At 37.1% G+C, this 13,664-nt stretch overlaps 1 protein-coding gene across 16 annotated transcripts in view; it reads left to right on the forward strand.

Moving 5' to 3' along the window:
- The first annotated feature begins 3,986 nt into the window (after positions 1 to 3,986).
- Pdlim5 (PDZ and LIM domain 5) overlaps positions 3,987 to 13,664 on the forward strand; it is a 215,361-nt gene continuing 205,683 nt past the window's right edge. For 10 of the 16 annotated variants that reach the window (XM_063247282.1, XM_023566020.2, XM_003472096.5 and 7 more), the window contains exons 1-2: positions 3,987 to 4,117; positions 7,082 to 7,213. In XM_063247282.1, the coding sequence (XP_063103352.1) occupies positions 7,118 to 7,213 (96 nt within the window). In that variant the 5' untranslated portion in view covers positions 3,987 to 4,117; positions 7,082 to 7,117. Of the gene's footprint in view, positions 4,118 to 7,081; positions 7,214 to 11,980; positions 12,096 to 13,664 lie in introns of those variants that run through there. The other 6 variants (XM_063247285.1, XM_063247287.1, XM_063247286.1 and 3 more) reach the window with 3 other exon arrangements.

The following is a 13,664-nucleotide window of genomic DNA, read 5'->3' on the forward strand; positions in this document are numbered from 1 at the left end:
AGATAGAATGCCAACACTGGTATTCACTGTTGGAAATTGTTTGTAATAGATGAAATGCTCCACGATGTTGTGAAATACTTAAATGCTGAAATACAAGTAAAATGTTCATATTCAAACATGTATTTATTATGACATCTCACTAGTTGAACTGAAAACATTCATAAATCTGTTGTACTTAGCCAGGCTTTCTCATGGTAATTGCAGGAATGTTAGAGATTTATGGGAAAGTGATGGATGTGGGTGTGAGGTTTATAACATAATGACGATGCTGAGATTTGATTTCTTTCAAAACTTCCTGAGGTTTGATGACAAAACCACTGGCTAAGAAAAAGAAATGATAATCTGGCTTCTATTGCTCATTGTTTGACAGCTTTGTTTCAAGATGATGAGCAATTTATATACCATCTGAATACATGACTATTCATGAACAACTTGCAACATTTCGTGGTTGCTACATCTTCAGGCAGAATATACCAAAAAAAAAAAAAAAAAAAAAAACTCCTTCGAAATATGGCATAAAAATTGGTGCCCTTATAGATGCAATGACTTACTATGCTTTCAATTTAGACATTTATGGCAGAACTCAGCCATCAGGTCCTTACTCATATAGTAATAAACCAAATGATGTGAACAGTTGCTCCCATCTCCTGAACTAATGGGAATGTGACATTTAAGAATTAGTTTTTCAGTTTTCAGTTGAAGTTACATTTGCTAATAGAGCACAAGTTCACCAGGGTAGAAATTATATGAAGAAACAAAGTAAAAATTCCAAATAAAATGTTGCAATTTCAAAACAGAGAATTGTATAGTACAATCTTTGGATTTCATAAAGATATAAGGTTAGCATTATATATGGCAAAGAAAAATAAACTGATACTGTAGATGTCAGCATTGTACTATGATGCAAATAAGGATAAAGAAATCTTAACAAAAAGGAGTGGTAACTTTGTACAACAAAACCAAAGTCTGAGTAGATGATGTTGATGAGTTATGTAGTAACTATGATGTCACTCAAAATATAAAGTATTGGGACCGGGGATTTAGCTCAGTGGCATAGGCACATGCTTGCAAGCGCGTGGCTGTAAATTCAATCCCTGATACCAAAAACAAACAAACAAACAAACAAACAAAACCCACAAAGTGTTGGCTAATGGTTGTGTTTTACTCAATCCTAAACATGTGTGGCATAAACAGTTTAATAATTTACAAAGAAAATAAGAAATGCAAAATATCATAGAGAAATTTTCTTAGAAGATTAGGACTAGAGCTCATAAGGGATCATTTACAGTGGAAGAAAAACAAAATATTTCTGCCCAGGCAAATACACACAAAAAAATTGTGGCACACACTGGGGATCTGATGGGTGAATGGGGAGGTACAGCATTATAAAGATCTATGATGATAACAGGAAAACAAAAACAATGTCAGCTATGCCCTACATGAAAGGACAGGAAGACAAAATATAAATGCTATCAGTATAAACAATACTTGTGTATGGAACATGCAGTTGTCATGTGTGAAAACTGCCTTGCATGTAACAGTTGAAGCAAAGATTATTTCTGTGGTAGACTTTTATTTGTATTTACATTGTAGTTCATGTAAATTTTATTCCTGATGCTATCTTTTAAGTTTTGTAAGCAAGTACACAGTTGATATGAAAATGTTGATGTCTATTCTAAGTACTCATTATATATTTGATATTATGCTTTAATGATATCTTCTTTTCTTGCTAAGTGCACATTGTACAATATAGCAGGAAGCTCCTGGCAAAGCAGGTAAATGAGATGTGTACATGGAATACATAGTTGTCATTTGTGAAGACTGCCTTGGGTGTTACAACTGAAGTAAAAGTTCAAGACTGAAGTAGCATTCTATTGATATTTTCATTGTAGTCATATAGGAATTTCTATTGTTACTTTTTTTAGGTTTTGTACACCAAAAATCAGTTGATGTTGAAAATTTTGATATTTTTATAAACTCAATAAATATTAAAAATTCAATAATTCTGATTTTTTTCCTGTTAAGCACTCAGTTTAATGTAACATTCATAAAATTAATAATTCACTAATAGAAATGTTCAATAAATACACCCACAATAATTTGTCTCTATTACAAAATTGGTGTTATGTCCTTTGGGCTATTCAGTGATGACTGGGAGGTAGGATAGAGAGCCCTTGTTAAAAGCTGATTCTGGGGGCCTACATCCAAGGGCTCTAGGTTTGGATGGGACCAAGTAAAATGCAACTCTGACAAACTACTGAATCATTTGAATGCATTTACTTTAATTACCTTAATGCAGTTACCTTAATGCAAACTATCTTAATTTGGTTTATTTTCTTTGTGTTGCTAGGTGATGGATGGTGAACCTTACAACCCCTGCAGCACAGTCCACAGGCCTTATTTAATAAGAGGGGAAGTTTGGTGGCAGGTTTGTAAGGAGAGCTAAAATTTGATTTAGAGAAGTAACACGCTGCTTTCCCTCACCTCTTTCTCCTCACCTCGGAATGATTCTCTCAGGCAATACCTCTAAAGATTTCCTGCAGTTCTTGATGTGTTTAATGAACCTTCTTTGATCCATTTAACTTTCAGTAGCAAGCAAATGAGCAGAAGCTGAGAGGCAACTCTTGCAGACCGACTGCCTGGCCTTGTCAGACTGTTACAAATTATAAGGTCCTGTAACCTTGATTTTTTTCTATAAATGAAGTTGACATTTGTCTTATAAAATGATAGTAAGGCCTACCACTGCCTAGCACATGGTTAAATATCTGTAAATGGCACTGTTACTTTAAAACTTATTTTTGAGTGAGATGTCAGGCATTCTGTGAACCAGGTCTCATGCTAGCAAAAACTTTCCTCCAGATTATTATTATTATTATTATTATTTTGGAGAATGTAATGAAAGCTATAGACCAGCACTGTCCAATAAAAATATAATGTAAGCCACAAATATAATGTTGTCTAGTATCCACACTTTTAAAAGATGAGCTGAATTTTAATACTGTATTTTATTTAACCAAATATAAAAATAGAATTACAGCATACCAACATAAAAATTATGGGGTTTTTTTCATACTGTCTTTGAAGTCTACATTTTATATTTCCAATATATGTTAACTTGGGTACTAAAATTTCAGCAAGTGAAATGTCCTACCCAAAGTTGAGTTTAACGTAAATGTTATCCTTCCTCCTTTTAAAGTTAATGAAATTATATAAAACAACAACAAAAAATGGTCTCAGTCCCAGTGGCCATATTTTACTTTTGCCATATATAGCTAGGGGCTACTGTTTTGGACAGAGCAGACTTTAGTCTTTTCTTGAATTTTGTTTGGACTTCTAAGACCTCATGAAGTTCAATTGTGCTAACAAAGATCCTGTGGTTAGGAATTGTGGGTTTCATCCTTAACAAGCGAATTCACAGTGTGACAGTCTAGAAGCTCCTTTTCATGTGAACTCTGAACATTCACGTTTGCTAGTCAATCAGGCTACATGAGGCAACTTTTTTGAGCAGGGAAGTGGGCTACGGATTTGCGCTTCAGAGAAACCAGTGGAGAGGAGAGTGGCTTTATCACTTTTGATCACTGCTTTCTGTCACCATTTCTGGTGAGGACAGATTTATTTATTTAACCTGTATTAGGTTAGCCACTTTCACTTTCCTAACAAGCAAACTTCAGAGTTCGCACTTCTTAGAAGATGAAGGTCTCTCCCCAAACCCGGCAGGGATGTATCCAAAGCCCCTTTCTATTTTCAGCCAGGCCACCGCTCACCATCAGGTTTCCGGAGACAGAAACGCAGCCAGCCACAAAACAGATACTCAGAAGGCTGAACCTCTGTCTAGGACCGCGCGAAAACCCCTGGGGCCACTCCCGGCGAAACTCGCCAGCCAGCGTTTTCCGGGGTTGCCCGAGCTTGGCCCGCCCCATCCCCCCACCCAGCCCAAGCGCTCAGCATTCTGTGAGACGCCGGGTCGGTGGGCGTGGCCTGATGGGGGCGTGGTCGTGACGGGGGCGGGGCCGGGCGGGGTAGGAGGCGGAAGTTCCTTGGGCCTCCGGACCGCGCGCCTCGCGAGTCACTTGTCAGCGCTCGTCTGAGGCGGAGGCAGCGACGCTCGCGTCCGGAGGTGAGCGGCTGCCGGGCTAGGGAGTCTCGGCTTTCGGGCAGGGCTGGGAGGAGGGTAACGCGGGGCCGACGGCCGGCGAGGAGACGGAGGAGGGGCGCGCGGTGGCGCCTCAGGTGCGACGGCGGGGGCGCGGCTGGGCGTGCGGGCCCCCGGCTCAGGACCTGTGCGGAACCTGCGGGCTGCTGCGATGGCGCGTTCATGTGTTCTCGCGCGCGCTCGCGTTCTGAGAAGAGTAGGTGTACCCTCAAGACTCCCGGCGCTGGAACCTGTTTCAGGAAAACTTCATTGCGCCCGGAAATAAAGCTCTCTTTATAAGTCCGTCACGAATTCAGATTTAGGGTTCACGGGCGTGGGGCGAGTGTGAGACGGCGCCTTTGGGGCGCCTGACAGTCTGTGGGAGAGGGGAAGGAAGGGCGTGTGGACGGCGAAGCTCTGGAGCACAGGCGTAGCCGGCTGGGCAGGGCTCGTCGGGGTGCGCGCGACCCCAGATCCCTCAGGGCAGTCCGGGGTGTGCGTGACCCCAAGGCTCTCAGGGCAGGTCCGGGGAGTGCACCACCCTAAATCTTTCCCTAGCCTATCTTCCCATCCCGCTTCACAGTTTTATCTGGGACTAGGAGCGAGTCTGTGCTGGAAAACTGCTTGGCTGCCTCCTCCCTTGCCTGTGGCTTTAGCTCTTCGGCTCTGCCTCCATTCTCTGCGTGGGGAAAAAAAGACCATCTCTAGCTATTTCTCTGTAGTTTCAGGCCCTTCTTGTCACTCTGCACTTGGCTCATCAAGAGTTCGCTCCCTCCTCCCACCTGTCAGAGAAGTTGGGACGCAAGTGTGGGAAACACCAGGCTTCTCTCTCTAGTTCTAGAGCAAAGACAGTGAGACTTGACAACTACAGGAAGATCCACAAACACCCAGAAATTCCAGCGTGTTATATGTGTTTGAAAGGAGAAGAGACTGCTATTTCCTGCCTGTTTGGTATTTTAGGACAGGTTTGGCACTAATAATCAGATGAAGGAGACCCAGGAAAGGCCACTGCTTAGGGATCAGAATATTTTAAGACAAATGAATTCCAGGTGAAGCTGGCAGAAGGAGAATCTAGGAAAGAACCCACGCTAGTTTTGTAGTGTGTCTGTGACTTTTCCAGTAGTAGCAATTCTGATAACAAATGGGACACATCACGAAGGGAACACCAAGTTAAGTTACCTGTATGTGGGAATATACATTTTCATGTAGAGAAAAATGAGACTAGGAATTTATGCCTCTCACATTTTTTGCTTGTCACAAGTTGAAGATTAAAAAAAGAGGACAGTGGCCTGGGAAATACCACTTAGCTTTTAGACACTTCTGATTTGTATGTCAATACTAAAACTTTCTCTACTAGTTTCATGAAAGTCTCTCTTCATAGTGGGAAAGCAATTAACGTAACATGTTATTAGCTCTCAGATGTTTGGTTTTCACCGTGTAACAGTTTGACTCCTGATGTGGCCTTTGGATCTTGTCTGCTTTGTGTTTTACCATCCTGTCATTGGAAAAACCTATTTACTTTCTAGGTAGATAATATCTGCATCTGCTCCTATGAATTTGATGTGATGGGACAGAAATTTTGAATGGTTTTAAGAAATGAAAATAAATCTGAAGATGGTTAATAGCATAAGGTAGGGATTTGGTTTAAGAGCTCAGACTTTCTATGAGTCTTAAACAGCTTTGTTTTGAAAAGTGTCTTGAAATTATAATTTTATACACCTGGTGAAACTTTAATTTTTGTTTTTGAAGCAGGATCTCTGTGCAGTTCAGGCTTGGACTCACTTTGTAGCCCAAACTGGGCTCGAACTTGCAAGGCTCCTCCTGCCTCAGTCTCCTGAGTGCTGGGATTACTGGTGTGTGCCACTACATCCAGCAACTTAAGGGAGCTGTTATGTTTCTTAGTGTTACATTAAAAAAGACCCAAAACATCATTCCTCCCCCTATCTCCTACTGCTGTAACTACCCATGCGAAATTCCAAGTCAGACTTAAAAAAACATTTAAAAGTATTACCTTAGAGTCATCATAGCACATTTACAGCAAAACAGAAAAAGAAAAACACTGAGGCACTGGTTCTATTCTAAAGTTCCAGTTCGACTTCATGCATTAAGGTTAGTTTTGTACCTCTGCCATTTTTAGTCATTGTCTTTTTCACTGGGTGGTAAATGCTTACTGTACTTCGCCTAATGAGGTGCATGTGTACAACACAAAGCAGGCTGTGACTAATATATCTGCTGTGTTAAAGGCTTGCCTATTATTGCCCATTGGAAGGAAGAGCAAATATCTAAGTGTAGAAAACACTGTCCCTATACAAAGAAATATGAATTGTAGTTTATGATTGGGAACAGTAGTTTTGTGCATTAAAAGCCAAGTTTTCATTTTAAACAATTAAGTATTTAGAAAACATGGATGGGAATCTACTGATTTTTAGTCCTTCTCATGTGTTGTAATTTAAGTGAACTTAAAGGTCTCTTGCCAGTACAGGAAGTGTGAGACACAGGAAAAGGGAAAATAATTTTGAATAAGATCTGCTTGTTTTTGGACTGGAGCTGCGGCTTGGTGGTAGAGTGCTTGCCTAGCATGTGCAAGGCCCTGGGTTCAACCTCTAACCTGTCCTACCTCCCTCCCCCAGACCTTGTTCTTCTGTGCTTAACAGCATTGTAAAGTACATTAATTGAAGTTTGTATTCAAGAAACCTCAAAATTGGATTATAGCAACTTGTATCACAAAAAGTTTTTAGACTAAAATTGAGTGTAAAAGTTTTATATTGTTTAGATAATAGATTTCTCTTCCTAGACTAAAATCATGAAGAACTTAGTAGACTTAATCTTTCTATCCCTTACCTCTCCCCAGTACCGAACATAGTTTAGTTGGCTTTGTATTAAATACATTTAGATATAGAAGAAGGTTTCAGGGAAACATTTTTTGTTAACTATCTAATTTTTTTTCAGTTTCCTTCATTTCCTGGTGTTTGAGCCTTTGGAACCATGAGCAACTACAGCGTATCCTTGGTTGGCCCAGCTCCGTGGGGTTTCCGGCTGCAAGGTGGCAAGGATTTCAACATGCCTCTGACAATCTCTAGTGTAAGCAAACTTTACAGATTTTATTACAGATGTTCATTCAGTGCTCAGTCCTGTACCTTAGTCCTATACCTTAGAGCTGAGTTATGTGTTCTCTGTTGACTTGTACTATGTTTATTACAATTGTTTGTGGGATGTTTTCTTGGGAAATTTAGTTCTCTAATAAAGGATGGGGGAAAGGGAGTGGCAAAGATAATTTATTTCAGTTTAGCTTATTTTCAGATTTCTTTATGTCAGCAAAAAGTAAAATGGAAAGGCATTTAAGTAGGGAACAGAGTCTAAAATTTTGAGCTGCTCTCAATTTGGGGAATGCTTTGAGCCTTGATTTCTTCATATGTAACTTTATTAGTATGTGTTTGCAGTACATTATGTTTACATTGATTTGTTGTGGGGAGTTTGTGCATGTACATTACACATCTTAATGTTTTTTTGTTCCCTTTCCCTCCTGACTCTCCCCACTCCCACCAAGTCTTCTTCCCCTTTTAATCTGCAAAAGCTGTATTTCCTTTTTGTAACTCTTTAAAAAAATCTATTTTCTCTTTCTTCCCTAATTTCTCTCCTTCTGTCTCTTATTTCCATTCCAATTTGAAAAAGATTGTCCTACTTTTTAATATCTGATTTTTCTTTGGCTCTTTATACTTTGAATTTATGTTCTTTTTAGCTCCAAAATGGTTTGATTTAGAATTATTGATGAAATGAATAAAATGCCCATTTTTGGTATTATTTCCTCAGCTTACTTTCTGATGGATGTGATAGTCAACAATAAAATGGTCAAAACCTGCTTAACTTTGAAAAGAAAATGAAGAACTTAGATCTTCAACAAAATAGATTATGAATAACTGATTGGGCATTTTACTTGTTTGTGTATTTAATTGAATATATTCTGTGATATAAAGAATGTGTTTTCTTTTTTTTTTGTCTTTTTCCTTTTTATCGGTACCGGGGATTGAACTCATAACTGCCTGCTTGCAGGGCAGGCGCTTATGCCGCTGAGCTAAATCCCCAGCCCAAAGAATATGGTTTTCATGGTGATGTTACTGATGAGGGGAATAATTATCGCTTTTACTTATTGAGCCTAAACTGTTTGTCAGGCAGTCTCATTCATCATCAGTGGATAAGTATTTCTGTGAATTACTTGTGTAGCTGTTTAAAGATTTTGTGAATCGGATAAATATGAATTTCTTGTTTTGAATTTTTAATGTACATAAAAAAACTTTAGATCGTGCATATTAATGGAGTATCATACTATTTTGATACATGTATGTATTTCATAATTTTAAATTAAGGTAAAACAATTATCTCCACAGACATTTATCATTTATTTTTATTTATTTATTTTTTTGAGACAGAGTCTCGCTCTATAGTTTGGGCTGGCCTTGAACTTTGTAGCTCAAGCTAGCTTCAAACTCAGTGATCCTCCTTCCTTAACCTCCCAAGAGCTAGGATTATCACACCCAGCTACATTTATCATTTCTTGGTGGTTAAAACTCAAAATGTCTTCTGATAAGTATCAATTTCTCTTCTTTGCTTAGTCAAATAATGATATCTTATATGGGATTCTATACTTTGCTTTTTTTTTTTTCAACAAGCTACCATGGAAGAACTTTCCCTATTAATAAATAAGGAGGTTCTTTTTTGTGGAAGTATGTTTAATCCACTCTGGCTTTTGTGTTTCCAACTATCATCAACAGTGCCTTAGTAGATACCATGTATATGAATATATAGATCATTTTGAGAAATTGTACATTTGTGTTACGCATGAACATACCCATCCATGCTCCTTTTGTTCAAGTTCCAGTCTTACAAAGACTTCTTGGAATTTTTTGCCAAATGTTATGAATGTGTCATCTTACTTAATTTTTACAACAATCTGAAGTAGGGGTATTATTCCCCTTGTAGAGAAGTGCTATGAGCACATGGCTGCAAGAAGTTATGCTAGGCTGCCTCTAATAATTCACTTTATATTAAATTTAGTTAGACTTCTCTAATAAGATATATAGACCTATAAATATATATATACACATACATTCTCTGTACCTTCATGCCTCCTGTATATATTATCTTTCATATGATTTTGAATGATTAAAACTGTTTGTACCACCTTTCATATCTCAATTAAAATACTACAGGTACTCTTTTAACTAGTGCAGTTTTCATAATTTTTTGTAGATTTTCGAATAGTTATTTTTAATTTATCACCCATTCTGTCATGATTCTGGGTCATCAGATTTTGCAAGGAAATATTCTGTAAGTAAATTAGTCCTCAGTTTTAAGACCTTTTGTGGTTGGGTGAAATTTTAAATGAAAAATTTCCTTGTTAAAATATGTATTGTGATTTATTTCTGTTTGGGACAGGCAGTGTTTTTCTTCTATTGAAGATCTGTTATAAAGACAGAATAATGTCCTCTTTTGTTTTAGCATTATTTTATAGTAAGTAAAGAAAGGTATTGTGTAGTATAAAATATTACAGTTTTTGGCTAAAGAAAAGTCCAAAAACAAATTGATGCTTATCTGAAACAAGTGTAATTATTATTTTGTTTTTCAGCAGTAGAGATATAAGTGATTCATGTATGTTGTGTGATACCATGGGTTGAAACAGTTTCAGATGCTTTAGTTCCCTGGCAGAAAATTTGAGGAGCTAGTTCCATGTTGTGATGCTGATACAACAGAACACTGTGTACATACATATGTGCCCTTCCCTGGCACAGCAAAATGCTTTCCTTATGTAGACAGAGTGCTAATTAAAGGATTTTGAACCTACTGATTAAAACAGACTAAGGTAACAAAGCTGCTGAGTTATTTCTGTTCTCTTACAAAAGTCTCTGCCATGTACTGTGACCTTTTTGGGCCTCGTGCAGTGGGGCATGCAATTCATTCTGGACAGGAGAGGATTGAAAAAGGAGGGGGAGGAGAGAAGGGAATGTTGGCTCAATTGAGCTGCTAGGCTGTTGCCCTTTCAGTTTGGTTATTTTTAACCCCTAGTGTGGTTTAGTTTAAACATGCCTAGTAACATTGCTTAATGATGATTTGTGCCTAATAACTAATTTATATTGTGGTAAGATTATTAATGTTACACATTTTAAACTTTAATCTTAATTAATCTTCTGATTATATTCTGTTTTATTATGTCAAATTACTAGGCTGTATTTTAGTGGTCACCAGTTGCTTTAATTAACAGTATCAAGAAGCAGTTAACATCTAACGCATGCCTTAAAACATGTAATTTAGTGATTCTCTCATTTTAAAGATGCACGTGAAATTCTTAACAAGATTTGGCACACAGCATTTGCTACTTTTTAAAATAATACAAAGTTAAAAAAATTATTTACAAGTTGGAAACATTAAGTTCCCCATGTATGAAACATAGCATTTTTTTTAAACTTCTAGTTTGCTGAAATTTTAAAAGGAAAAAAATGTCAGATGTTTATGTTTAACTGGAAATCTGCATTTTTGTTTTTGGAATTCAGAAGTATGTTATTTTTCCTTTGATCAGGTATTTTGTGAACTCCAAAGGGCTATTTACATTCTTTTATAACATTGGAACTCTGGGGCATCAAGTTGTGTTTTGAGATAAATCACTGGCAAGGACTTGAACATTTCTGTTTTCTTGAGGTTTTTTTTGTACCTGCATATGATAACACTGAATAGCACTTGTTTTGTAATGAATATAAGCTATAAAATTTTACATGTCACTCATTTTTTGGTCAGATTGTATGAGTTTTACGTAGTATTTGGTGTGTGGATTTCTCAGATGGGGTGGGCAATTCCTCCTGTTTTGGGATACCCTTGGATCTGCATGATCTGAAGTACATGATCACATGTCCTTGTCTCTAATTTGCTGTCTTTAAAATGTGGTGCTGGCTACAGGAGTTTGCAGACTGTCTTTTTATGACCCTGTGTTTATGGGAATGTCTCTAAAGCCGTGGAATGCTGGGATGGGTCTTCCTGTAGCAATGTGGGTTTGTTGGTCTTTGCCAGTATATTTTATAAAAAGAAATAGAAGACTTGTTGCTCAGTTGAGGATATACTTTGGCAAGTTGATGTTCCTCATGATGAAATTACAAGGAAGATTATATATTTGTGAGTAACATCTTTTAAGTTCAACATCCTAAAGCTGAAATAGTTGGTTGTGTTATTTTCTGATGTATCTGTAACATTAAAGCTTTTTTTCTTCATTGTCAGTATTTTGATCTACAGAAGATACTTGAATTCTCTATAAACACATTTTGGATGTTTCTTTAGTAGAACAGAATGAAGTCAGATTTGATTCTTGAGTTAAGGGAGAGTAAATTGTTACAGGTACTGAAACTTTTTTTGTTGTTGAATTTGAGAAGCAGAAAAAGAAATTTCATTTCTTGGAGTATGGAGCCCTATTTGGGAATATAACAACAGAATAGAGTAAGACAAAATTGTGAAACACTTTGAATTTATTTATACAGTTAGTTTGGGAGTACTTCATGGATGCCACTAAAGGTTGGTAATAAAGAAATAAGCAAAGTACTATCATGCTAATCAGAGTCTTAGGGCCTGTCACAAGACAATATCTAATGAAATGATAGATAGAGTGTTTCTCACTTTCAGTAGTTATAAATTCTATGTGTAGGGATTTGCTTCCGTCAGAAGAAATTGATTGAAATGGTTCTTGAAAGAGGGAATTTGAACACCTGCACTTCAGCATTTTTCTATTTTAAGTGCATATAAAGGTGAAGACTTTGCTTTCCATTCTTTGAGTCTTAGTAAAGCTGTGAATATATTTGAATGATTCTCCAGACATGCCAGCTGCAGAGTTTTCCTTCTGGAGGACAGAAAGACTTTCAGTCCTTTCAAGCAGAAATGGGACAACTATCCTACCTTGAATAAATGGGCCCATTGTTAATTTTAAGCTGTGAGTATTTTCTTTTACATTCCCTCCCAAATACCCTGTCAATATGCCAAGTTGGCAAGTTAATTTAGTTTATGTAACTACATAATGTATATTTCATATGTATGTTCACTTTCCACTGTTAAAACTTAATTGCTTTTTGTATGTGGCTCAGAGACTTGTCTTTTCCCATGAGGTATAATTTTTTTTTTTATCACTAGTGGGCAGAAATGTCAAGAATTTCAAGATAATTCTGAAGATACTTTTAATGGTAAATAAAAACCTTATTGTGTTTTATTGAAAATTGGTTTTAGGAAAAAAGACTTAAATTTTAATGTTTGTCATTTGGAGAAGTTATATTTAGAGAAACTTTACTGATAGGTGGACCTTCATATTTGATGGAGAAAATAGTACAGGAAGGGTTGAGTAAAATAAGGATAGCAGTTTAGACCTGAGTAAAGAAGACCGTCATATAATCTGTTCACCTACTTATGAATTAAGGATAGTATCACTTAAACTGAGAATATAGATTGAAATAGTAGATTATTTTCTGTTACTTTTGACAACTTCTGAGAAAAAGAGTTTGTCTTTATGATGACCATGGGTCAGGGTGCCTGTGAGTGCACAGCTGGTTGTCTTCATCCACAACATCCTGTTTGCAGTAGTTCTTACCCAGACTCCCATATCCTTAGGACCAGTCATATCCTTTTATCCCTGTTACCACTGCAGAGAGGGGAAATCTGATATTATTTAGTTAATCTAGAAGCAGTATTGCTTTGGTTAGAAAAGGATTTGTACCTTTGGCATTTTATAAGGAGTTATTATGTTTTTCAGCTTTGGCAGGTGAGACTCTAGACATTTATTTTAGTTTTGAGATGCAGAAAATATACTGAGTATGCAATATAGAAAGAGACACTAGCATGTGAAATATCAGTATACCATTGTATATGCGTTTTCAATAAATGATATGATGGAATGAAAAGAGAAGATATTTGCTTCATTTACAGATGAGTACTGACTGTGGTAACAGTGGATTCTTGGAGTATTCTAGGTGCAGAGTCACTGCATAACCTTGTTGAGAAGAAAGGTTTGCATTTTGTTGTTGTTGTTGTTTTCTTTTAGAGTAGGAACATTCATTGGAGAAAAAAGAATGGGAGATAGGAATAGCTCCAGAGAGGAAAGACGATCCCGAACGGGTTGCCAAAGGTTTTTTTTTTTTTTTTGTCTCTTTCTTTTTTATCGGTATCGGGGATTGAACTCACGACTGCCTGCTTGCAAGGCAGGTGCTTATGCTGCTGAGCTAAATCCCCAGCCCAAAGGTTTGGTTTTTAATCAACAGAGAAAATCAGGATATTTTGTTAGGTGACAAATGCATTGACAAAATAGTATTAATGACAGTGAATTCATGAAATAGTATCATAGGAATATTTGAAGCTTGGTTTGGAGGAATTTTTTCTGATGTGTTTGACTGAAGTTTTTAAATCTTCCTCACCTTTTTTCCTGTTGAATAAGTGCAGTTAACTCACTTTTGGTAAATACTCAGATGACTTTTATAGCTCACATTTTTGTCGTCCTCACCCATTTCATGTGATA

Source organism: Cavia porcellus, unplaced genomic scaffold (assembly GCF_034190915.1).
Source record: "Cavia porcellus strain 051 isolate PalLab524CR breed Dunkin Hartley unplaced genomic scaffold, mCavPor4.1 scaffold_4, whole genome shotgun sequence".
Classification (NCBI taxonomy): Eukaryota; Metazoa; Chordata; class Mammalia; order Rodentia; family Caviidae; genus Cavia; species Cavia porcellus.